The following is a 25,106-nucleotide window of genomic DNA, read 5'->3' on the forward strand; positions in this document are numbered from 1 at the left end:
GCATTTTAGGTGCGTGTTACTGCTTCATGTTTAATCAGAGGTAGTGTACATATGTAAATCCCATGTATAATATAAAATCAAATCCAAGAGGTGAAGTCTGTAATATCAATATTTCTTAATTTTTGTATGTGTGTATACACATGCACACAAAAATGAAGAAATATAAATATTAGTATATATGTGGGGGCAGTGTCTCCTCAAAAAAAATTGGATGAGAAAATAATAGATATTACAAAAAATAAAACAACACAAATATTACTAAATATGACATTAAAAGTATAAAAGTCATTTGTTTTTATGAAGTAACACTGTCCAACAGCGACACCCACAGGTAACGTTGCAGTGGAGGCTTGCCGCCCCTCGGCCCATTGACTTTCTACAGCGACCCCTTAGCGTGCCGTGGGTTTAGTGGGGGGTAATTGAGAATGAATGGGGGAAAGTCACGTGAGAGGAGGCAATGCCTCCATCGCGCTATAATTGGATATGATCGGTTATGATTGCATGTGATTCGTTTGTGCAATAAATCCCGCCTCTTGTTTTCGTGCGAGCCCTCGGCCTGAATGAAGAAAATGGTGTTATTGTCTAATTAAAGTAAGTAAACAACTCACCCACTAAGATGCTACTGCTTTGTCATGTCAAAATAAAACTTGAAATGTCCTGAAAAAGTGATGACTGTCAGTTTTTAGTGAGCATTCAACTTGAAATGAAAGATATATCCTCTCGTCTGTGACAGTTTACAGAGCTTTTATGACCCGAAAATAAGTTGACTATTAAAAAGAACAGCTGAACATCAGTTCACAAAAAAACAAAAACAAATCGGTTACACTTTAAAATAAGGTGTCATTTGTTAACATTGTTAACTAACACGAACAATTAACATTCATTACAGTTTATTAATCTGTTAACGTTAGTTAATAAAAATACAGTTGTTCATTGTTAGTTAATATCAGTGCAGTGCATTAAGTAATGTTAACTATATATATATATATATATATATATTTGTGCTGCAATATTTGACCGAACGATAAAAATTACGGTTATTTTCATCTGTATTACTATTCAACTGTAACTGTATGTGACAACTGTACTATGGTTACCAATGTTTATAGGAAGCGCATTAATATAGAACATGATTAAACTGACCTGGAACTACCTGTGCAGTTCAACGAATTTAATCAACACCTGCCAGCCAATCAGAATCGAGTATTCAGACAGACCATGGCATAAACGGCAATAAATTATAAATTTATATATTAATATTATACAATGTTATTACATTATATTTTATTAGGTAATAATATAATTACAGCATTTTTTTTTTTTATTGTAATATTTAGTGAGTGTTTTCAGCAGGCAGTAAAACCCAGCAGATGAAGTTAATAATAATAATAATAATAATAATAATTTTATATATAAAATGTTCATTTATAATTATATTATTTAATGTATTTAGTAAAATACTTTTATCAAAAAGTGTTACATTTTCAAACTTTATTCTTCAAAGAAATTTTATAGTTCCAACATTCCATTCCATCACATTCTCTTTGGTCGTCACGGTGACCTGCCATATGGTTGTCGGGGTGACCCACAGAGTCGGTCATGCTCTCGCTCTTATGCATGCTGGGATGCCGTTCCACAGAGACGTGTGTGTCTTCTACCAGTGGAGCACAACATACATGCCCAGTGCCCACCTCCCTCCCTCCCGCTCGATCTCTCGCTCTGTTTCTCTGTCACTCTTTACTATAACTGCGTAGAGGAGACAGGAATGTGAAGTTGGACAGGATCATTTGTTTGGTTCTCTCTTTGCTTTTCTCCATCATCTGTTGGTTTATGACTCCATGGCTACACAGAGTGTGAAACTCCGAGGTAGGCGGTTGTGTTTTACTCTAGGTACAGGTGTGCTTGTGTGTGTTATTGAATTATTGAGCGTGCTAGTGTTCAAGTCAGATATTTAGTACGTAGTGTGTTGTGAGGTTGTTGTATATACTGTATGACTCTGTGTTTTCAGAACCATAGCGTTTGAGCCATTCTAGCCAGTAAGATTTTACTACGAGTCAAATATAGTATAGTTAAAAAAAAAAAAAAAACTAAAGTGCGTTTTCCAATAGTATAATAATATACAACAATATTAACGTTTTTGATGTCACACAAACTTCTGTAAATATTTTTGAGTGATGCAAGCAAATTGTTGAACTGATTCATCGAAATGGACCATTTGAAACATCTCATGGAAAAGAATGAAACTTAACAACTCAAACATCATTTTGCATTTTGGCTTAAATCAGAGATGCCATTTATATAAATGTTTTAAAGGAATAGTTCACCCAAAAATGAAAATTTGCTGAAAATTCACTCACCCCCAGACTATTCAAGATATAGATGAGTTTGTTTCTTTATCAGATTTGGAGAAATGTGTCATTTGCATCACTTGCTCACCAATGGATGCTCTGCAGTGAATGGGTGCCTTCAGAATGAAAGCCCAAACAGCTGATAAAAACATCACAAGAATCCACACCACTCCAGTCCATCAGTTAACGTCTTGTGAAGCCAAACGCTGCATGTTTGTAAGAAACAAATCCCATCGAGACGTTTTTAACTTGAAACAGTGAAAAGTTATTTTATCTGATTCGAGAGAAATCTGCACAGATCAAGCACTGTTTACAAGCCAAAACAGCTCTAAACAAATATGTGGCTGGATTTAGTTGTGGGAGATAACAGGAGATGGACGTTTCACTGGATGTTATGGACAGTTTTTGACTATTGTACCTTTTAAGAATTTTATATGCAAATAACCTCTGTTGTGATTTAGCTAACATCTCATTATATTGTAGCTATAGTGTTGCTAATCAGAGCGAGTCTAGTCGCTGAATTCTAAATAGGATTGGACATGTAAATGTGGGCGGGTCGTATGTTAATGATCTTAAAATTATATTGTCATAATCATGATGATTTCGGAGTCATTTTTGCAGTTTCGTTTCAGTAAATGTTCACAGTGGACTGGATATGAAGTGGATGTATGTCCACTTGGCATATCAAACTCAAACTTTTAGAAGTACATGAAAGTGTTTTTTTTTTTTTTTTTTTTTTTTGATATGATTGTGTTTTTGAATTCCTGTCTATAAACGAGTGTTTTCCTTGAACTTTTCCTCCATCTGCCTTCATGCAGACAAGCTCGGGCAGGAGTTCACACTGGAGGAGGAACCACTGCCTCAATTATGGGAATTTTATGCATTATGGAATGTTAAAATATATCTCATATAAGCAGGTCCTGCACAGATGTGATCTAGCGATGTAAATGAGCACACAGGTAAACTGGAATGTTTTATAAAGCATAAAATCTGGCCTCTATATATGGCTCGGGTCCGTCCTTCATTCAAAGTCTATGGGAATTGTTTGCCGCCTTTTTTTTTGCATGTAAACTGAGCCCTGTTCCTAATCATAGAGACAGTTCGTCTCATGCTGACAGTTTTGTGCTGGTCTTTTGTGAACTTTGGCCTCAGCCTTCCTCTGGATTGCTAATGGACACCGAGTGTGTTGTGATCCAGTTGTGCTCATGCAGCATAGCAGAAATGCCTTCAGTCAGTCAGTTAGGAGCAGTGTAGCTTGATGGGCACTCATAACACACACACACCCACACACACAGTGTTTGTAAAGAACGGGGCTGCGAGTCACTCGAGGAATGTCAGGGTTTAGATAAAAGGCAAGTGTTTGCTTGTGAGTGTGATAAGACTTATAGAGCAGGATATGTGTGTTCATCACTGCTGTTTTCTGACCATTGTTCAGTCAGATTGGCAGGGTCTGCAGGTGAATCTCGGGAAAACATGTTCAGGCCACAATCAAAAAGTATAATGTTAGGGGCTGTGTTGGTGATCACACGTTACAAGTAACACGAGTTACGTAATCATTACTTTTTCAAGTTTTTTTTTTTTCTTTTCAATATACACACGTGGTCAGAATTGTTGGTACCCTTGGTAAATATGATCAAAAAAGGCTGTGGAAATAAATCTGCATTGTTAATCCTTTTGATCTATTATTAAAAAATTATAACATATAACATTATTAAACCTTGCTGAGACACTACATGACTTGAACTATATAACCTTTCATTGGATAATAAGAATTTAAAATGGGGCGAAATCTCATTATGAAATAAATGTTTTTCTCTAATACACATTGGACACAATTAACGGCACCCTTTTATTCAATACTTTTTGAAACCTCCATTTGCCAAAATAATATAGGAGTTTTCTCCTATAACGCCTGATGAGGTTAGAAAACACCTGACAAGAGATCAGAGACCATTCCTTCATCCAGAATCACTCCAGACCCTTTAGATTCACAGCTCCATGTTGGTGCTTCTTCTCTTCAGTTCACTCATCTTCTACAGGGTTCAGGTCAGAGGACTGGAATCACCAGCAGAAGCTTGGTTTTGTGTTCAGTGACCCATTTTTGTGTTGTTTTTGAGGTTTGTGTTTGGATTATTGTACGGTTGGAAGATCCAAACATGGCCCATTATAAGATTTCTAACAGAGTCAGTCACTTATTGATTTTTTATCTGTTGCTATTTGATAGAATCCATGATGCCATGCGTCTAAACAAGATGTCCAGGACCTCCAGCAGAAATATAGGCCCACAACATCAAAAATACAGCAGTATATTTCATTGTACACATGGGGTACTTTTTATCCCTGTGTTCACCAAACCCGTCTTGAGTGTTTGCTGCTAAAAAGCTAAAATGAAAATTTCTTATCATGATTATAGTGACCAAAATGATCACGGTGATCAGTATTATCACGGTATTATTAAAATACGCTGGAGATGTTCAAAAAGTACAGACACACAAATCCCTTCACCAAGTTTTATATTTAAAAATCAACAAACAACTAAAATGACTTTTTGTTTGCATAATCACTAAAACAATAACATTACCAATGATGTTCGGATTTTAAATGACATCTTGACTGAAAACAGTTTAATAGCATGTTCAAATATCTAATGTAAATGTTCAAATAAAGCTTTGAAAAAGTTTCATATAAAAGTAACCCTCACATTTCAGGGTTAAGTCAAAATGATAATTGATTAATAAATGGTTATGTATTTGATCTGCTCCATAAATAATTCTACATATCTGAATTGTTTAAATGTGTAGAATCCACATAAGCTTGTTTTTCCTCAACTGGTCAAAATTTACAGTAAGGCATGCAAATTCGGTCCGTTTTTGGCCAGACAGAAACTGCACACAGGCTGAATGTAAATATAAGTCTCTGTAAATCCACTCTAAGACAGCAGGTGGCGCTTTATATGGAAAAGCTGAATACAGCTGTTTCCCGTAAACTCCGTGGACAAAGCAGTATTACGATTAAGAACACTTCCTTTAGGCATTACATGGAGCGAAGATGAAAACAAAATGCCATCGAATAGTTTCTGAAGACAGTCAGAAACTTCAGAGGTACATTCATATAATTAATTAATTCATATATTCATTTGTATAATTCCCTCAGCACTCTTTTAAAACCTCCCAGCTTTTCTGCCGTGTTTTCACTCAAAACGAAACTAAGTTACTCTGCTGCTGTGCGCACGTCAGACTGTTACTGAAAACTGCTTTATGCTGGACAGTATTTATTTATCGTGAGATGTTCAAATCGTGGTAATCGAATACGGTTTTAATGATAATTAAAAAATGAAACGGTAATACTAACCGTGGTGAATTTTATCATGATTTATCGTCAAACCGGTAATCGTTACATCCCTAGTTTAATCTGACCATAGAAGCCAGTCCCATTTAAAGTTCCAGTCGTGTCTGACAACTAAATATGCTGGAGATTGTTTTTTGGTGAAAGCATTTTATTTTCTTTTTTTTTTTTTCTTGAAACCCTCCCAAACAACATGTGGTGATATAGGTGCTGTTTGATCTTTTTTTTTTTTTAAGGTTTTCTGACCCTGAGACGCAACTATTTTCTGCAATTCTCCAGCTGTGGTCCTTGGAGAGTCTTTAGCCACTCAAACTCTCCTCCTCACCGTGCATTAGGACGATATAGACACACGTCCTCTTCCAGGCAGTTTCCTAACATTTTCAGTTGTTTGGAAATTCTTAATTATTGCCCTGATGGTGGAAATGGGAATTTTCACTGCTTTAGCTCTTTTCTTAAAGCCACTTCACTAATTTGTGAAGCTCAATTATCTTTTGCTGCACATCAGAAATATATTCTTTGGTTTTTCTCATTGTGATGGATGATTAAGGGAATTTGCCCTTTGTTTTGTTTTCCCTCCTTTTTATATTTCTGTGAAACAGGAAGCCATGACTGGATAATTTCATGTTCATAATCACGCTGGTGTGCTCAAAATTGAATATGAATGGGAATATATTTCAGATATATTTTACTCTTTCTAGGGGTACTAGTAATTGTGTCCAACATGTATTTGAGAAAAAAAAACATTTGTTTCATAATGATATTTCCCCCCCCCCATTTTAAAATCTTATTCTCCAATGAAAGCTTAGATTTTATTTATTTTTATTTTTTAAATAAAAGATCAAAAGCATTAACAATGCACATTTATTTTCACAGCCTTCTTTGATCATATTTACCAAGGGTATCAACAATTCTGACCGTGTATGTATTTGAATATTTGTGCAGAGTGTTGTAAAGATGACCGGTGACAACTGTACTATTGATAGTGATGATGATTGGTTCCTTCCTGTGTGTGAGAGATGTGTGTCACACTGCTAGGTGTATGTGTGTGTGTGTGTGTGTGGGGTACAAACGCTCCTTCACACCATTTCTGTTGCCTGCAGCGCATTCCTGGCTTTCTGGCCCTCATCCACACTCACACACACACACACACACACACACACACACACACACACACTCTCTCTCTCTCTCTCTCTCACTCTCTCTCTCTTTCTTTCTTTCTTTCTTTCTCTCTCTCTCTCTCAAAAGAGCAGGCGACCCAGCAGGCTGGTGGTCTTAACCTTTGATCCCTCTAGGGTTCACGCTGTGTGTGTGTGTGTGTGGGAATCTTGTCCCTCGGTAACAGGATCACACACAGGCTCTGTGTGGATTCAAATGGGATATATGGACAGCAGACACAATGTCACACTAATGCTGTAATGTTTTGATCTGATGCTGCATTACACAGACTCCGCCTCCTGTGCTTTGATTGACAGTTACAAGAAAGTATCGTATTGGTCCCTTACTTGACCTACACCTCAAGGTTTCTAGCAATTTAAAAGATGTCTGTCAATGAGTAACTAGTTTAAAGGCCTCTAGTTAAGGGTAGACCCATGTGGAAATTGCAGGGTGGAAAATCTGCAGAACTGTGTGGAGTGGATGTAATTAAAGGGATAGTTCACCCAAAAATGTAAATTCTGTCATTAATTACTCACCCTCATGTCGTTCCAAACCCGTAAGACCTCCGTTCATCTTCAGAACACAAATCAAGATATTTTTGATAACTCTGATCACGTTTTGGGATACTCTCCAAAACGGCGGAAGACGGTAACTCAGGGAGAATAATTTTGTTGAATAAATTGTTATTATTGTTTTCTTTGGGCACAAAAAGTATTCTCGTAACCACTGATGTCACATGGACTGTTTTACCGATGTCCTTGCTACGTTTCTGGGAACATTACAGTTGCGTTGCTGTCTATGGAGGGTCAGAGAGCTCTCGGATTTCATCAAAATTATTTTAATTTGTGTTCTGAAGGTGAATGAAGGTCTTACGGGTTTGGAGCGGCATGAGGGTGAGTAATTAATGAAAGAATTTTCATTTTTGGGTGAACTATCCCTTTAAGCAGTGTGGAGAGTAAGACACTATAAATTATTATAAAATTATCCATAACATTTAAAGCGATAATTCACCAAAAAATGAAAATTCTGTCATCATTTGTTTCTCTCATGTCGTTCTAAACCTGTATGAGTTTCTTTCTTCTGTTGATCACAAAAGAAGATATTTTGAAGAATGTTGATGCTGGTATCCATTGACTTATTAGTAACTCGTCAGTATCTACCAGCAAATGGTTGGTTAGGAACATTCTTCAAAATATCTTCTTTCGTGATCAACGGAAGAAATCTAATTGCAGTTAACAAATTAAGAATCGGTACCCATTTGGTTACTGAGGATTTGTCCATTAATTAATTGAACTGTACACAGAATTCAGTTCAATTATCCGAATTGTTATCCGTCAGTCGCTCTTTTTTCAGTTTGTGGAAGTGAAAGTGTCTGCAGATCTCAGCAGTGTTTCTCATTCACACATGAATGTTTACTGTGCTGTACAAACCCTTCTTACTTACCTTCTCTCTCTTCTCCCGTGTCTGTCGTTTTTCAGATGAACATGATGCCGTACAGAAAAAAACCTTCACGAAATGGATCAACGCGCAGTTCTCCAAGGTAATAGTGCTGACAGAGCTTGTGCTGAACTTCTGAACTTCTGCTTTGAACGTGAAGAGTAACTCCGAGATATTCAAACTGTTGATTTCTTCCTAAGCAGCGGTGCACTCAAGGTTCCTCTACAGTGTATTGTGAATATAGTCAATGCTGAAGTGCATGTTAGGCATGACTGCGTTAACAACGCAGCTCGACCTTCAGCGTCTTATAAAGGACACCACATGAGGAAAATATTAAGAGCACAGATATTCTTTAAAGTATCATTTTATTAAATTCATGGATTTATCTGTTTAAATTAATACGCATTAAATTGGGATGCATTCAATCGATCAAAAGTGACTGTAAAGGCATCTATTTCAAATAAGTGCTGTTTTTTTTTTTTACTTTCTATTTATTAAATTCATGTAAATAGCACTCTATTTTAAATAATTGTATTTTATTTAATACTTATTGTATTAGTTTAAAATATAATAGTATTAATATAATAGAAATATCACACTTTATTTAATATTTTAAAAATGAACTAAAATAGTACTATTATTACTAATGTTGTTTTTATTTTTTTATTTATTTATTTTTATTAAAATGGGTCACACTATGTGCAGTGTGAGCACCAAAGCAAATCTCCAGGTGCTCGCATGAGAAGCAGACTGAAACACGTCTGTGCGCACGTTATTGTTTGAAAGCTGAATGTGTGTGTATTCTGTTAATATGCTGAGATAACTAGAAGTCAATTATTGGGTTGACTTCCCACTTTCACTTTCAAAACTTGATTCAGCGATTAGTTTGTAGACAGATATGTCTCTACGCAGCATTTTTAATATATTTATTGTTTTAACAATAATAATAATATAATTATCAAATAAGAATTAGCATTGTTTTGTATTTTATTTGTGTATTTTAACAATATTTAAAAAAAGGTACATTTTGTAGTTTGATGTTGATGTGTGATTATATGATTTTTGATTATTTGGTGAAAAACAATGCGGAAAATATTATTTTTAATGCGCATTTAACTTTACTGTTATGTGTTGTAGACGGGGAAGGCACCTATCAAAGACATGTTCTCTGACCTGAGAGACGGAAGAAAACTCCTCGATCTCCTGGAGGGACTGACTGGAAACACACTGGTGTGTGTGTGTGTGTGTGTGTTTGATGGTTGGGAGGGTTTGAATAGCAGTCGAGTGTATTGTGTCTGAATGGTGTGTTATATTTAGCCTCAACCAAACACTGATTTAGAGTTACACACACAGAGCGTTTGAGTGACAGAGGCTGTGGGCTTCATCTTCATCGCTCTTCTTCTGCAGCTCTTATGTAAAGTAGCACGCCATTATTTTGATATCAGACTGTGAAACTGAATGATTATGTTATAGTATTTACATAGTACTGTAAGGTAGGCCGGGTAATTTATCAAATATTTATTTATTAAACATTTTCTATGACGATTTTGGTCATTAAGGTGTAAATCATTTCAAAACTTGATTCAGTCATATGTTTTTTTTTGTTCATTTAGTGAAATCGGTGTGGAAAACATGATTTTTAATTGTTGCATGAAATATTATAAATCAAATTGGCTGCTAACTTTTAGTTGAAATGGTTCTTCTGATTGGACAAAAAATCACCTTCAAGTAATTTTTCAGCAAATACAATATACATCAAGATATATATTGAATATCATCCAAAAGTAGGGGGAGGGGAAGGGGGCCCTACACTACACTACACTACTGTTGAAAAGTTTGAGGTTAATGCATTTATTATCATTATTTTATTTATTTATTTTTGAAAAAAAAAAAAAGATGACAAAATGGCATAATGTATAACATTGATGATAATCATAATCATGTTTGTTGAGCAGCAAATCAGCATATTAGAATGATTTCTGAAGGATCATGTGACACTGAAGACTGGAGTAATGATGCTGAAAATTCAGCTTTGATCACAGGGATTAATTACATTTTACAGTATATTCAGTTTTAATTTCTACATTTTAAATTGTTATAATACTTTACAATATTAATGATTTTTATCAAATTACTGCAGCCTTAATAAGATTTCTTTCGAAAATGTAAAAAAAATCTCATCAAGCCCAAACTTTTGAATGGTAATTTATTTAGCTCCGCACTATTCCAAGGTATTTCAAAGGATCCACGGTACTATCATGGTGCGTGTTCAGAAACAGCACTGTTTTTACTGTACATTTGTGAACGTGACTGTATGGCGTAACTCTCTCTTTCTCTGTCTCTCAGACCAAAGAGCGAGGCTCTACTAGAGTCCACTCCCTCAACAACGTCAACCGCGTGCTGCAGGTCCTTCATCAGAACAGCGTGAGTCTCTCTACCTTCCCATGTGTCCTTGCTGCTGGGTGACTCTCTGGGCTTCAGCTGCGGGAGAAAATTATTTTTATTTCTTGCCTTGTTTCAGCTGACAGACGCTGCCTAGGGAACTTACAGCAAGGGCAGTCTAATTAAAACGCTTTACAGTTCCTGTGTGTCTTTTAGGGACACTAGTGTGGCGTTTTGACGGCAAGGTCTCTACGTTTCGTCCTCTGTCTTTATACTTTGATGGCCTGGAGTCAGACAGACAATGTGTTTTTCCTGTCACATTTTACATGTTCACTCATGTTCCAGATCATTGTCTTTAGTGGGCTTACCAATATTTTATTATTTTATTTTATTTTATTTTATTTTATTTTATTTTTATATTTTTTATTTTATTTTATTTTATTTTATTAATTTTATCATTAAATGTTTTAGTTTTTTATTTAACTGAACAATATTCACATAAACCCATTATAATAAATGTCACATTTAGCTGTGCGTTTATTATAGTGGTGTTTCTGTCTCCGTCAGAATATCAGCTCTCAGCTGTCAAATTTTTACAATAAAAAGAAAATGTAAAAAAAAAAAAAAAAAAAGTAATCTAATCACAGAAAGTATGTGTTTGACAGCCCTACAAAAAAAAAAAAAAAAAATATATATATATATATATATATATATATATATATATATATATATATATATATATATATATATATATATATATATATATATATATATATATATATATATAGGAAAAGCTCCAACAGCTATTTCAAACACTGAACATTTCAAAAACAGCCTAATGTTGGATGATTAATTGTCCTGGCCGATATAAGTGTCTATCATTACCCTGTAATTAGCTGAGCGGTGAATATTCACACAGCACGATTTCCTGTGTTTTAATCTCTTGACCGATAAAACCGGATCTGTGTGGGTCTAATGCAGGTTTATGTGGTGTTTCATCGCTCCTGGTCCAGATGTTTGATCCTCCAGTAATCTCTCATAAATGCAGCCAAATATTTAGTGACGCTGCTGTTGATTTGATTACGTTCTTTGAATATTACACACCGATTATGTTGAGGCTGAGCTGGCTCTCTAAACGCAGTGATAGGGATGTTTGAGGTTGACTCTCTAAGCAAACATGACAGCTTAAGTCGAACGCGTGAATGGTAAGTGTAGGTTTGGTTAATCTACACCTGTAAACACACTGTCAGATAGGCTTGTTTACACACAATCACACACATCACGCCAGCCGTCCGTAATCCTCTCTCAATGCCCGCTTTTCTCCGAGTCAGTAATAGCAGGTTAGAAACATGAAGGCATGCGACGGCATTCATGACGTGACACAGTATGTAACACATTTTTGAGTTTAGTTGGAAATAATGTAGGTCATACTCGGATCTATTTTTAACTGTGGTTATATTAGTCAAAAAGTAATTCAGAGGTGGAGAGAGTTATTACATACAATTTGAAAGATTATCAAAATAATTATTGGTAATACTTTACAGTAAATGCAATGAGTAATTCAGCATCTTTGTTACTGAACAAAGAAACTAAATTGTGTCTTTGTTAATGTAGGGCAATACAAATATAATGATTTATTGTTAGTTCATGTTACCTCATGTCCATTAAATAATATTAACAGATGTAACTTTTTTAATTTTTTTATTTTAATGTTATTAAATGTTGGGATTAGCTGATATTAATGAATAATTATTTTTATTATTAGTTCATGTTAATTAGCATATTTAAGTAATGCTAAGAAATAGAACCTTCCTGTAAAGTGTATTTTAGTGTAAGTGTAATTGTAATTTTTCTTTTTATTATTTTTTTCTTCCCCGTATTAACATGCACTGAATTTTCACAGTAAACCAGGAACATTTATTAATGAAGGTTTATATATATATATATATATATATATATATATATATATAAAATATTGTTTGTTTATTTTTGACATTTTCAGTTTTTATGGTTTTGTTGCATTCATTTATTTATGCATTTATTTTTCTTTCAGGTGGACCTGGTGAATATCGGGACTGATATTGTCGATGGCAATCATAAGCTCACTCTAGGACTCATCTGGAGCATTATACTGCACTGGCAGGTCAGAAAACACACAAAGCTCTTAAATCTGGATTCTTTATATATATATATATGTTATAATATATGTTATTCTACAGTATATATTTTGGAAATATTTACATATACATTTATATATGTATATTCTTGTATTTTATATATATATATATATATATATATATATATATATATATATATTTAATAAACAACATATTTTTCTTAAATATATACATGCATGTGTTTGTAGTTATATATATACATAATAAATATATACAGCGCACATACTGTATATATTATGTTAACACAAACTTTTATTTCGAATGTGATTAATCGCCATTAATCGTTTGACAGCACTAGTCAAAAGCAAATATGACAATAAATGATTTGTGAGGACATCTGATGGGCTTTCACTATTAAAATCATGTTTTTCTTTTTTCACGTTTATTTTTAAATGAAGTCAGATGACTATGAGATATAGTCTAACTATCTTCTCTGTGTGTGTGTGTGTATTTGTGCGCGCGCAGGTCAAGGACGTCATGAAGGATGTGATGTCCAGTCTTCAGCAGACCAACAGTGAGAAGATTTTGCTGAGCTGGGTGAGAAACTGCACCCGCAACTATAACAACGTCAACGTGCTCAACTTCACCACCAGCTGGGCAGACGGCCTGGCCTTCAACGCCATCCTACACCACTTCAGGTGACACACACACACTCACAGTGCTGGCATGTTGGAGGCTGCTGTCAGTGCACTCTCTAGGGAAAGGGTCTGGAGCGCATTGATTGGGTCAGAGGTCAAGAGAGTTTGTGTTCATAAGCTTTGAGTGGATCATGTCATGAGCCCACGGAAACACACACACACACACACACACATTTTTAAACTTAAATGTAACATTGACTGAAAAGGTAAAAGAAAACACAAAGCTAATTGTAATTTATTATCAGAAAAATTCTCAGTAGATTTAATGCATGTTTGCACCTTAATCACTAAATGCTTTATTAACTTATGTAAGCAATGTAAAATGTTTGTGGATGAAGGGATTGAGAACAAGTTGGTAGGTCCAGATGTAATCCAGACATTTTCCACATTTTTTTCAGTTCTGGTATTGTAGGGAAATCTGCATAATAGGTTTAAACAAAGTGTGTTAAACCAAGCTTAGTACTACACCCTTATTGGCACCTGAAGAGTTGTCAGATCTGCAAATATTTAATAAGCAAACACACAAGGGTGTGTAGCTATGAATGACAGAAGTTTGCAGAATATTGAATATCTTCTCGATCTGTGGGCTTCATCCACACCACAACAGAAATGTGGTTGTCGGCCCACATCGGTTCGGTTTCGAAAGAGTCAGAACTGCATTCTGTAGTCAAAGTGACTACCTGATGTTTAGAAGTGAACTGAATCTCGTCACTGAACGCTGTTGCTCATGTCAGCTCTCGTTGATGGTGAATGACTGCAGGTTAGTTTGTTGCTGCATGTGTGAACAGCCGTTTAGACTCTTGATGTGAATTGTGTTTCAGGCCTCATGGGTTCAGCTGGGAGGAAATAGTTCATCTAACCCCAGTGGAGCGACTGGACCACGCTTTCACATTCGCCAAAGATCAGCTCAACATTGAGAGACTCCTGGATCCAGAAGGTAAAGAAGCATCGTGACACTAGAACTGCTCCCAATTCAGAATAGAAGCAGAAGGACTTATAACTACAAACATTTTCCATTGTTTGGTGACATAGTCATTTAAAGCTGCAGTCCATAGTTTTGCCTCTTTGTCGCCATCTCTGTTTGAAAACCTGGAATTGCAGCTCTGTGAGGAATTATCTTCCTTGCATGGGGTTGTGAGTTGACACATTTCCAGCACGGATGAATCTAATGTTTTGAGGTGAATGTGTAGCAGTCAGTTACCGTGCCGGTGTGGATATTTACTGTACTTCGCAATCACAGATTCTAGCCTACGTCTTGGAATATATGACCCAAATAAGAATTTTCACCAGATTGCCATCTGAACAAGTAACAAGTCTGCCATGTTTGTTCTGACCAACTGATGAAAAACATATTACCATAAATAGCGCTACCAATGGTGATGTAAATATAACGATCAGTTGGCTCATATCACATCAAACCGTGCAAATTATTATTATTATTGTTATACTTCATTCTCAAATTATTAATGTTAACAACATCAGCATTGCGTGACTATGAGTATAGTGTGTATAACTGTATAATTGTCATACCATTCAAATTATTTTAACCCAAAAAGCAAATTATTCTTCCTTCGAACTGGTTTTCTTTAAAATATAAATCTTGTGCAATCCCAGGCTATCTGTAATCAGAAGCACATTTAAAACTGGAAAATAATTTAATTTCATTCACATGTGTTGCATAAACACACAATCCTTTCTGGATTACAATCCGCCATCAAAATGGTACATTTAATTATTCTAGCTGCTGTGAGAGAAGGCTATAAACGATCCGTCACCTGCACGATCCTCACATGTGATAGCCTAGTGGATGGAAAAACTTCTTTGTTTACAGACGTGACGTAATGACGCAGTGCCATGCTCAAATTTCCCGCGAAAACCTACCCATACCACTCAAATTAGAAAACAATGTTATAAGCTAACCGTTGTGAATCGGGCTAAAGTAAGGCAATAACACTGGCTGGTTATGTACTTGCTCAAATATTGATTTCGGATCATATTTAACCAAAGAAAGTTACGGACTGCAGCTTTAAATAGATATCCACGAAATTGGAAATTTCACATTAGGGCAAAATATTTCCATAAAGATTTCGCAGCTAAAGTCATGTGGATTCACTGAACTGAGCAGATGAAGGCTAAACTGTTTGAAAGTGACTTAGAGATGACTTTTTTTGAGATGTGCTTCATACATTGCTACACTATTTACAGTGGACAATAGGACTGCAAGAATTGGGGGAAAAACATGTTTTTTCTTTCTGGTAAAAATATTTTCTTTCCTTTTTAAACTTTGAGTTTTAGGACAATATTACAGAAGAAAACATAGCAGAACAAAAGACAGAATCCACTTAATACAATAGATAAATAATAATAATAATAATACTAATTCATGCATAAGAATAGTAAAAAAAAAAAAAAAAAAGGTAAATGAAAGTGTGGCTTAAGAAAACAATGAAAATGGATTAGGGTTAGGGTTAGATTCAGTCTATGTCCGACAGTGAAATATGTTCCCTAATATTGCTTGAAAGCTTTATTAAACTGGTTAGATAACCCTCTTATAGAATGTTTGATTTTCTCCAACTCCAAAGAGGAGGACATCCGAATCCATTGTGTTGGAGTTGGAGGCCATCAATGGGCAAGGGGAGAAAAATTTAGATTTAAAATGCAAATGCAATGTGTTTTCTGTGCTTGTTTGTAGGGCTATATATACATGTATAAATGTGTATACATGTGTAAATGAACACAGAGCCACGCTTCACTATAAAACAGTCAGCACGTGTATTTATTTTATTAAACTGCAGCCTTTCCAATTTGATAATCACACTAAGCCATATCGCGATTTTGATTATTTTGATTTTGATTATTTGCACAGCTCCAATGGACAATTTTAATTTTTGGCGGCAGAATTTTGCAGAAATGTATCTTTAGCATACAGAAACGTTAGCGTTCTTGACCATTATCTTCAGCTGACGTGATGTTGGCTTTGTTTGAAGATCTTGTCAGATTTCTGTTTACGCCTGAAGCAGGGAATCAAACCAATGAAACAATGCCAGTCAACAAACCAGTGTCCAGCACATTCCAGAGCCCAGATCCTGAGACTAATCATCTGGACTTGATTGGATTACATGGCTTTTCCTGAACACAAGTTCACATGAGCCATAACTAATCAGAGGGGCCTCATAGAGAACTCCATAAACACACACCCATATTCATATTCATATTCATATTCTCTCTCTCCGTGTGTTTCTCTCTTAGATGTGGCGGTGCAGTTGCCGGATAAGAAGTCCGTCATCATGTATGTGACCTCACTCTTTGCTGTGTTTCCCAATGACATCACGATAGACGACATCAGAGAGGTGGAGACGCTGCCCAGACGCTATAAGGTGGACCACGAGGATGCACACGCTGTAAGTGCACTAGTTACCCCAAAAGACATGTGCTTTAGTTAGTTAACTGTCTCAGATTGGTGTCCCATCATGTGCCAAAATGGTCATAATCCAAAACTCTTTGGATTACAGTGGTCTTGAGTAGTGGTTGACCGACATATTGGCCGATTTTTTTTTTTTTTTATCTGGCATTTTTCAAATATCAGCATCGGCCGCTAAGTTTTTCTGTTTGGCAATGCGTTCGAGGCATGACTTTTATTTTGACTGCGCTGTATACAGTAAGTATTATAACGATTGCTTTTATAATATTTATAGTAGAAAGGCAAACATTATAATACTTTCTCGTTTGATGTTAGCATTCAGCAAATACGCCTTTATATCATTTAAACAAATCTTTGAATGACTAATGAATATTTAATTTCCCAAACCTTGCAAACTTAGTCGAATCCAGCTGTGAGATCTTGTGAAGTGTGCATTTGTAACCTGCATGATCGCGTGTGCTCTGCGAGACGGTCGATCTGTGTGTATTGAACGCTGACAGGAAGAGAGTTCAGCTTTACTGGAGATGCGTGATCAACAAACTTTAAACTCATGATTTGAAATTATGCTGTACTTTATCCATTTGCCCATTGCCATATCCGTGCCATTTTCACTGTGTTCTGTATGTAAAATGAGTGTTACTTTGGCTTTATTTGAAAAAATATGATTCCCGATGCAACACAAACTTCCCAGAATACTGAGTGCCCTGTTGGTAACAGTGTTTACTTCCTTTTTAATTATATTTTTATAAAATAATTATTTATTATTTATTCTCGCTTATGTGTATGATTAGCTGAAGAAGTTGTTGTTCCATGAGTAAATGCCTGTTTACATCAAGATGAATATTCGGCGTGAATGCTTGGTTTGGTTTTGGTTCAGACCAACATGAACATTTGCATGACATCAGTGTCATATTTTTTATTTATTTTTTTACAGAAAGGTTTTCTAATCTCTTTTACATTGCACTGCAAATAAAACTGGCACTACTGTAATGTAAAACTACGTCTTGGTGGTGCTCACGAACGCTAATTGCACAAAAAAACACTTGACACAATTGATTTCAATAGAGCATGGTATTAGCATGTTGCTAAGCTAACACTGATTCTCAAATAAGCATAAAAATACATGGTGCACACACGTATTGTTTGAAATACTGCATTTTTAATGAGACTGAACTAGTTTTTAATCTATAATTGTTGGAGTTAAATCAGTCATATTCAAAACTGACGTAATTGTCCGCCATCTTGAATTCAATTTTTCACCAAGCCTTCTCTGTGAAGGATACATGCTAATTCTGCTTCATAATTTGAAAATGAAAATGTTTTTTATCTTCACATCATGAACGAATCTACTATACCTTCAAATGCAGCCTACATAGTCAGCTTAAATTTTGGAACAGAGTAATAATATTAGTAGTGTTAATTTAATATATTTATAATCAAATCAAATAAAAATGTGCTGTGTCTGTCAACTGAAAGCTGATGTTACCAGACATGATGCTTGTAGACATTAGCATAAATCCTCTTATTACTGAAACTGTTAGTGTCTGAACAACCACAAACACCTTCATGCATCTGTCTAATGACTCTGTGTTTATAAACTCCGGCTAATATTGATGGTCCCGATGGCAAATGGGAAGTATGAGTTTTAACAGCTGTTCAGATGGGCACGTCGTAATGAAGTGTTATACACAGCAGAGCAGACGCACAGATATATTTAACACAGCCACTTGCTTGTTCAGCTGACTGTGAACACCAGAGGAAGTCATGACTTCATGCAGACGTAGGTGCATCTTTTCATCAAATATATGAGTAGAGAACATGCATGATGGGATTCATTGCTCACAGGATGCAAAAGAAAGCAATGGCAGTTAAAAAGCGGTTGTTGTTATTCTGTTGTTTTCTGATGAGGAACTGCCGGTGGAAAAAGGGCATCACACTTTAGTGCCAATAAATGACTCCCCTTCTACCAGTTTCCTTTCCTCGCTCACACACTCACTCACTCTCTCTCTCTCTCTTCCTCTCTGCCTTCTGCTTTCACTGGTAAGAGTGAGTCATGCAGTTGTGCAGTGTATATATTGTGCTATATCGTGCACACATGCAGTCAGAGATGGGTGGATTCTTAATTTTTTTTAGGTTTTGCTATTAGATGTATGTCTAGACATTTTAAAAAACTACTTTTTGTCAAGGTTTAGATTTTTTGGTTAGATAAGTATCGGGTTTTACATTATGATAACTGTCAAACATTAAAATTTAGTTAGAAAGGGAACACATAGTAAGCATTTTTGTTACTCAGTATTTGATAATTAACAACAAAAGGAATAGATAAAACGCTTTATACAGACATTTTGTAACTAATTGATATTTTATTCAATGTAATTCAATAAATGTTAACATTTTCAAAATTTGCTCTGTTGCAGTCTTACCAGTTCATTTCTGTGTATATATGTATGTGTGTGCGTGTGTGTGGGTGTCTCTTTTGCACTCCTGATATTCTAGAGCAAGGATTCTCAACCTTTTGCAAGCTGGGCCCCCCCAAAGCTGGTTCATTGCAGTTGGGGCCTCAGTGCCCACCCCCCACACCACCTTGCATAGATGGATGGATAGATAGATAGATAGATAGACCTAGGCTATTATTTTTAGGCCCACATTATTATTATTATTATTATTATTATTATTATTATTATTATTATCATCATCAGTAGCGGTAGGTAGGCCTATTATCATTACTAGGCTATTGCTATAATTGGGAATTGGCACCAGACCTCTGATATTAATTTATGCTTTATTATTGTTATTATTACTAGGCCTAATAGTAGGCATCATCTGCATTTTTTACAGAAGCTTGCAGGTAGGTGATGTTAATGTGAGACCTGAGCCTGCTTTGCCTTGCAAAAATCCTCAATTCTTGGCTCAATGTTTGATAAACATAGCCTCAAATCATCCTCGATTTGTGCACGATTGCGGTATTTCGTTTTGAGTGCAGTCATTTTTGAGAGTCCTGCCTCACACAAATATGTCGACGCGAAAGGAAGGAGAATCTTCAAGGCGACGTCACAGAGTTCAGGATATTCCTGCAGCAATGCTGCCCAGAATGACGAAAGAGGGAGGAGCTAAAGAGTTCCTTCAGTCTATGTCACTCTTCAGCTCAATAAGCTGTTCCTGCATATCAATTGATAGCTTGTTTGCTGTGCACACAAACGGATCTCGAACCCACGCAAAAGAGCGATAATCCTCTTTAAAGTACGTCGCAAATTGTTTTCTCATTGCTGACAGGTGCTCAGACGCTGATTGAAATAGGGAGGAGAAATCGTGTGACGTGCCTGCATCATATACATATATATATATATATATATACATACAGCAGAAACCCAATATATTTAAGTTATGACAGACTTAACGGACTTTGTCCGTCATAAAAATTAATTCGGATGGTTCGATTTTCTGTATTTTTCGCATCCGTAGCAAATATTTTGAGGAGTGTTTTTGACAAAGCTAAGATTTTTAAAATGTCAAAATATAAAATTTTGTTTCTGTCAAAAATGACAGAAGAGGGCCAGAGGGTTAAATAAATAGGGCTTTTTTTATTTTTTATTTTTTTTTATATAGCGCTTTATTGTGTATTGCTATACACCCAAAGCGCTTTACAATCATATAGGGGGTCTCTCCTCAACCACCACCAGTGTGCAGCATCCACTTGGATGATGCGACGGCAGCCACAGGACAACGGCGCCAGTGCGCTCACCGCACACCAGCTACAGGTGGAGAGGAGAGAGAGATAGAGCCAATCAAGTGGATGGGGATTATTGGGAGGCCATGATTGACAAGGGCCAGTGGAGGGAATTTGGCCAGGACACCAGGGTTACACCCCTACTCTTTACGATGAGTGTCCTGGAATTCTTAGTGACCACAGAGAGTCAGGACCTCGGTTTAACGTCTCATCCGAAAGACGGTGCTTTTTTTTACAGTACAGTGTCCCTGTCACTATACTGGGGCGTTAGGACCCACACAGACCACAGGGTGAGCACCCCTGCTGGCCTCACTAACACCTCTTCCAACAGCTACCTAGTTTTCCCAGGAGGTCTCCCATCCAGGTACTGACCAGGCTCAACCCTGCTTAGCTTCGTGGGCAACCGGTCTTGGGCTGCAGGGTGATATGGCTGTGGCCTAGTGCGATAGGCCTTTATCTTATTGTATAGATTGTGATTTTATTAGATTTATTTAATTTAATTCAATAGCATGTTTCAGAGCAACGCTGTGTTCATTTACACTTGAGCAGCCAAATTAAAATGCTTGATGGCTTAATGTTTGAAAATGATTATCAGACATAAGTGTCTTTTTTTTCTTTTCTTTTTTTTTTATACAGTTGTACTGTAAAACAAAATTATCATATTTTTTTCTTAAATGCTTATTTTTAATTTTACACACAGTGGTAATATTTGTATAATATTATTTATATATATATATATATATATATATATATATATATATATTGCAAATATACAATCATATTGTGCTGCCCTAAAAGCAAGTACCACAAACCTGAAGCTTTTTTTTCCCTTTTACACTTGAAGTCATAATTGCAGTTTTTGTCAGAAAGTTTGCAATTGTATTTTCCCCCAAATTGTGCAGCCTTAGTTTTGCTCTCTATATGCCAACCCTAACAACAGGCTTAAAGCATGACTATTTTCATAATCTTGCACAGCTTCTCATACCTTATTTGCTATTGACATGAGTCTGTCTGGAATGATAATTTAGGGGATTCACACCTGCATGTAAATGAGGTTCTCACTGTGCTTTCCTGAAAACAGTAATTTGTGGAATCAGATGCGCAGTTAAGATCCTCATGATTCCCGTCCTGTGTGGTGGTCTGTGCAGTGTTTACTGATGAGACTACTGTATTTGTAGGGTCAATGTAGGCATCTGCTGGGACGCTGTGGGGCATTTGGGCGATTCTGCATTTGTCAGACCACAAATATTTCATTGCTGCTTATTCCAGCTTTGCTCACCGCCCTCCAAACACACACTGTTTTACAGTCGAACAGAAAGAAGAGCGTTTTATCCAGCATGTGGGATGGAGTTGGGAATTCCAGCAGAATATTTTCATCAGATGACCTTTTCCTCCAGATGAGGGCTGTTCACTGTGCATTTATTCAAGGAACAAAGCCTTGTTTGAGGACTCAGTTGCTACTATTAACATTGTTTAAATGTCCTTTCTCTTTGAGAGCTCTGTTAAAATGAGCTTTCCCTTGTTCAGATGAGATCCAGTCTTTTGAAATGGTGATTGTCGGTCTCACCGGTAAGCGTGTCCGTTGAGTTCTGCAAACAGCCCTAAATGAAAATAGTTGATGATTATTCAAGTTGATGTTTTTAAAGGTTTTTTTTTTTTTCTCTCCCCAACAGAAAAGTACCAAAAATAAACCATGTTTTGCTCTGCCAATGACCGAATTGTCTATTATGACAATGACTTTTTTTTTTTTTTTAAACTGGTGATACCCTATTTTTAACTTGTGCTGTAGCAATAACATGGTTTTGGGTGTGGCTACATGTCAGTGCCATGTTCTAACATATATCATTACAATTACATCATGTTAATACCATGTTTTTTTGAGTTGTACTATGGAAATACCATGTTTTTGAATGTGATTCCATGGCAATACCATGCTTTTGACATCTGTCATGACAATGGCATTCTTTTTGTACTTGCACTTTGGTAATACCAGGTTTTTAAACTCTTTTTTTGGAGATGCTACCATGGTAATACCATGTTCTTGACATCTATGACAATGACACCCTTTTTGAAGTTGCACTATTATATTACCATGTTTTATGACTGGTATGCTGGAAATACAATGGCAATGGCATGGTTTTTGTACATGCACTACGGTCATACTATGTTTTTTGGGTATGTTAGTCAAGTCAAGTCAAGTTGAGCTTTATTGTCATTCCGCTACATGCGGGGGCATACAGTGGAACGAAATGTCGTGCCTCACAGGACCACGGTGCTACATAAATACAGGCATACAACAATGGAGTAAGACAATATAAACCTATACACAACTATCCTACTGATAGATTTTGACTATAAATATACTATCTATAAAAAAGTACCTATACAAACTAAAAAATACAAACTATACGAATGCTTCAGATAAGTACTGTACATGTGCAAGGAGAAGCATTGAGTTCAAGCAGCTGGCTGGGGAACAGTGCAGGATGATTTGTAGTGCATGAGCATGTAAACATACATATATTACGGAGTTCTTTTGTGGGATTTGTGTACACACAGCAGTGTGTGTGAAAAGTGACTAGTGCGCATAGAGGAGGAGAGTGTGCTACTACAGGTGGTTTGTACAGGCCCACTCACCTGTGTGTAGCACACTCAATTGCACGTTACATGTTACAGGAGGTAGGGGTTTGTATGGGGGTTCAGAGGGGGCGGGGTGATTTGAGTTCAGGCGCTCTCAGCCTGGGGAAAAAGCTGTTGAGCAGTCTGGCAGAGCGGGCTCTGATGCTCCGGCACCGTCTTCCTGATGGTAGGAGCTGGAAGAGACTGTGGGAGGGTGTGTGGAGTCCTTCACGATACTGTTGGCTTTGCTGGAGCATCGTGTGAGGAAAATATCCAGGATGGAGGGAGAGGGGCACCGATGATCCTTGCAGCGGTGTTCACTGTCCGCTGGAGCGTCTTGCGGTCTGCTGCAGTACAGTTCCGTACCAGACAGTGATGCAGCTGGTCAGCACACTCTCAATGGTGCCCCTGTAGAAAGTGGTGAGGATGGGTGGAGGGAGACTTGCTCTTTTCAGCCGGCGGAGGAAGTGTAGGCGCTGTTGTGCCTTCTTGGAGAGTGACATGGTGTTGGTGGACCAGGTGAGATCCTCTGTGATGTGCACCCCCAGGAATTTAGTGCTGCTGACTCTCTCCACAGGCGAGCTGTCGATGGTCAGTGGGGGGTGATCACCGGAGTTTCTCCTGAAGTCCATCACAACCTCCTTTGTCTTACTCACATTGAGGGACAGGTTGTTAGTGCCACACCATTCAGCCAGCTGTGCCACTTCCTCTCTGTAGTGCGTTTCATCGTTGTTGCTGATGAGGCCTACCACTGTTGTGTCATCAGCGAACTTGATGATGTGGTTGGAGCTGGACTTGGCAGTGCAGTTGTGGGTCAGCAGCGTGAAGAGCAGCGGGCTGAGCACACAGCCTTGTGGGGCACCTGTGTTCAGTGTGGTAGTGCTCGAGGTGTTGTGGCCGACACGGACTGACTGAGGTCTTCCGGTTAGAAAGTCCAGGATCCAATTGCAGAGGGAATTGTTAAGGCCCAGCAGGTTGAGTTTATTTATGAGCTGTTGTGGGATTATTGTGTTGAATGCTGAGCTGAAGTCAATGAACAGCATTCTAACATAAGAGTCTTTATTTTCTAGGTGGGTAAGAGCCAGGTGGAGAGTGGAGGAAATTGCATCGTCCGTAGAGCGGTTCGGACGGTATGCAAACTGGAGCGGGTCGAGTGTGTTGGGGAGGCTGGTTTTGATGTTGTGCATGACTAACCTCTCAAAGCACTTCATTATGATTGAGTCAGTGCTATGGGACGGTAGTCATTTAGACAGGACACAGGTGATTTCTTTGGTACCGGTATGATTGTTGTGGATTTGAGACATGTGGGGACGACTGCCTGGCTCAGCGAGGTGTTGAAGATATCTGTTAGGACATCTGTCAGCTGTGCAGCGCAGTCTTTCAGTACACGGCCAGGTATGTTGTCGGGACCCGCAGCCTTGCGTGGGTTGATCCTAGATAGGGACTTCCTTACGTCGGCTGGAGACAGACAGAGCGCCTGGTCGTTGGGAGGTGTGGGCAGTTTTTGTGCAGGTGTGTCATTCTGCATTTCAAACCGTGAGTAAAAGTGGTTGAGTGTATCTGGGAGGGATGTGTCGTCATCACAGGCCTGTGGCGGGGGCTTGTAGTCTGTGATGGTCTGAATAGCTTGCCACAGGCTCCGTGTGTCACTGCTGTCTGTGAAGTGATTGTTGATTTTTTGAGCATATGACCGTTTTGCATTTTTGATGCTGCGGGACAGATTGGCTCTTGCTGTTTTGAGGGCTGCTTTATCTCCTGATCTGAATGCTTCATCTCTGGTCTTTAGCAGCCCACGGACCTCTACTGTCATCCATGGCTTCTGGTTGGCGCGTGTGGTGATGGTCTTGGTGACTGTCA

General features: G+C 37.3%; 1 protein-coding gene across 6 annotated transcripts in view; it reads left to right on the top strand.

Moving 5' to 3' along the window:
- Positions 1–25,106, top strand: part of LOC131531755 (utrophin-like) — a 248,003-nt gene that overhangs the window by 20,847 nt on the left and 202,050 nt on the right. For 5 of the 6 annotated variants that reach the window (XM_058762784.1, XM_058762788.1, XM_058762786.1 and 2 more), the window contains 7 exons: positions 8,327–8,388; positions 9,423–9,515; positions 10,632–10,709; positions 12,721–12,810; positions 13,310–13,482; positions 14,304–14,419; positions 16,732–16,883. In XM_058762784.1, coding sequence (XP_058618767.1) covers positions 8,327–8,388; positions 9,423–9,515; positions 10,632–10,709; positions 12,721–12,810; positions 13,310–13,482; positions 14,304–14,419; positions 16,732–16,883 — 764 coding nt within the window. Of the gene's footprint in view, positions 1–1,750; positions 1,867–8,326; positions 8,389–9,422; positions 9,516–10,631; positions 10,710–12,720; positions 12,811–13,309; positions 13,483–14,303; positions 14,420–16,731; positions 16,884–25,106 lie in introns of those variants that run through there. The other variant, XM_058762787.1, reaches the window with a different exon arrangement.

The sequence above is a fragment of the Onychostoma macrolepis genome, chromosome 23 (assembly GCF_012432095.1).
Source record: "Onychostoma macrolepis isolate SWU-2019 chromosome 23, ASM1243209v1, whole genome shotgun sequence".
Classification (NCBI taxonomy): domain Eukaryota; kingdom Metazoa; phylum Chordata; class Actinopteri; order Cypriniformes; family Cyprinidae; genus Onychostoma; species Onychostoma macrolepis.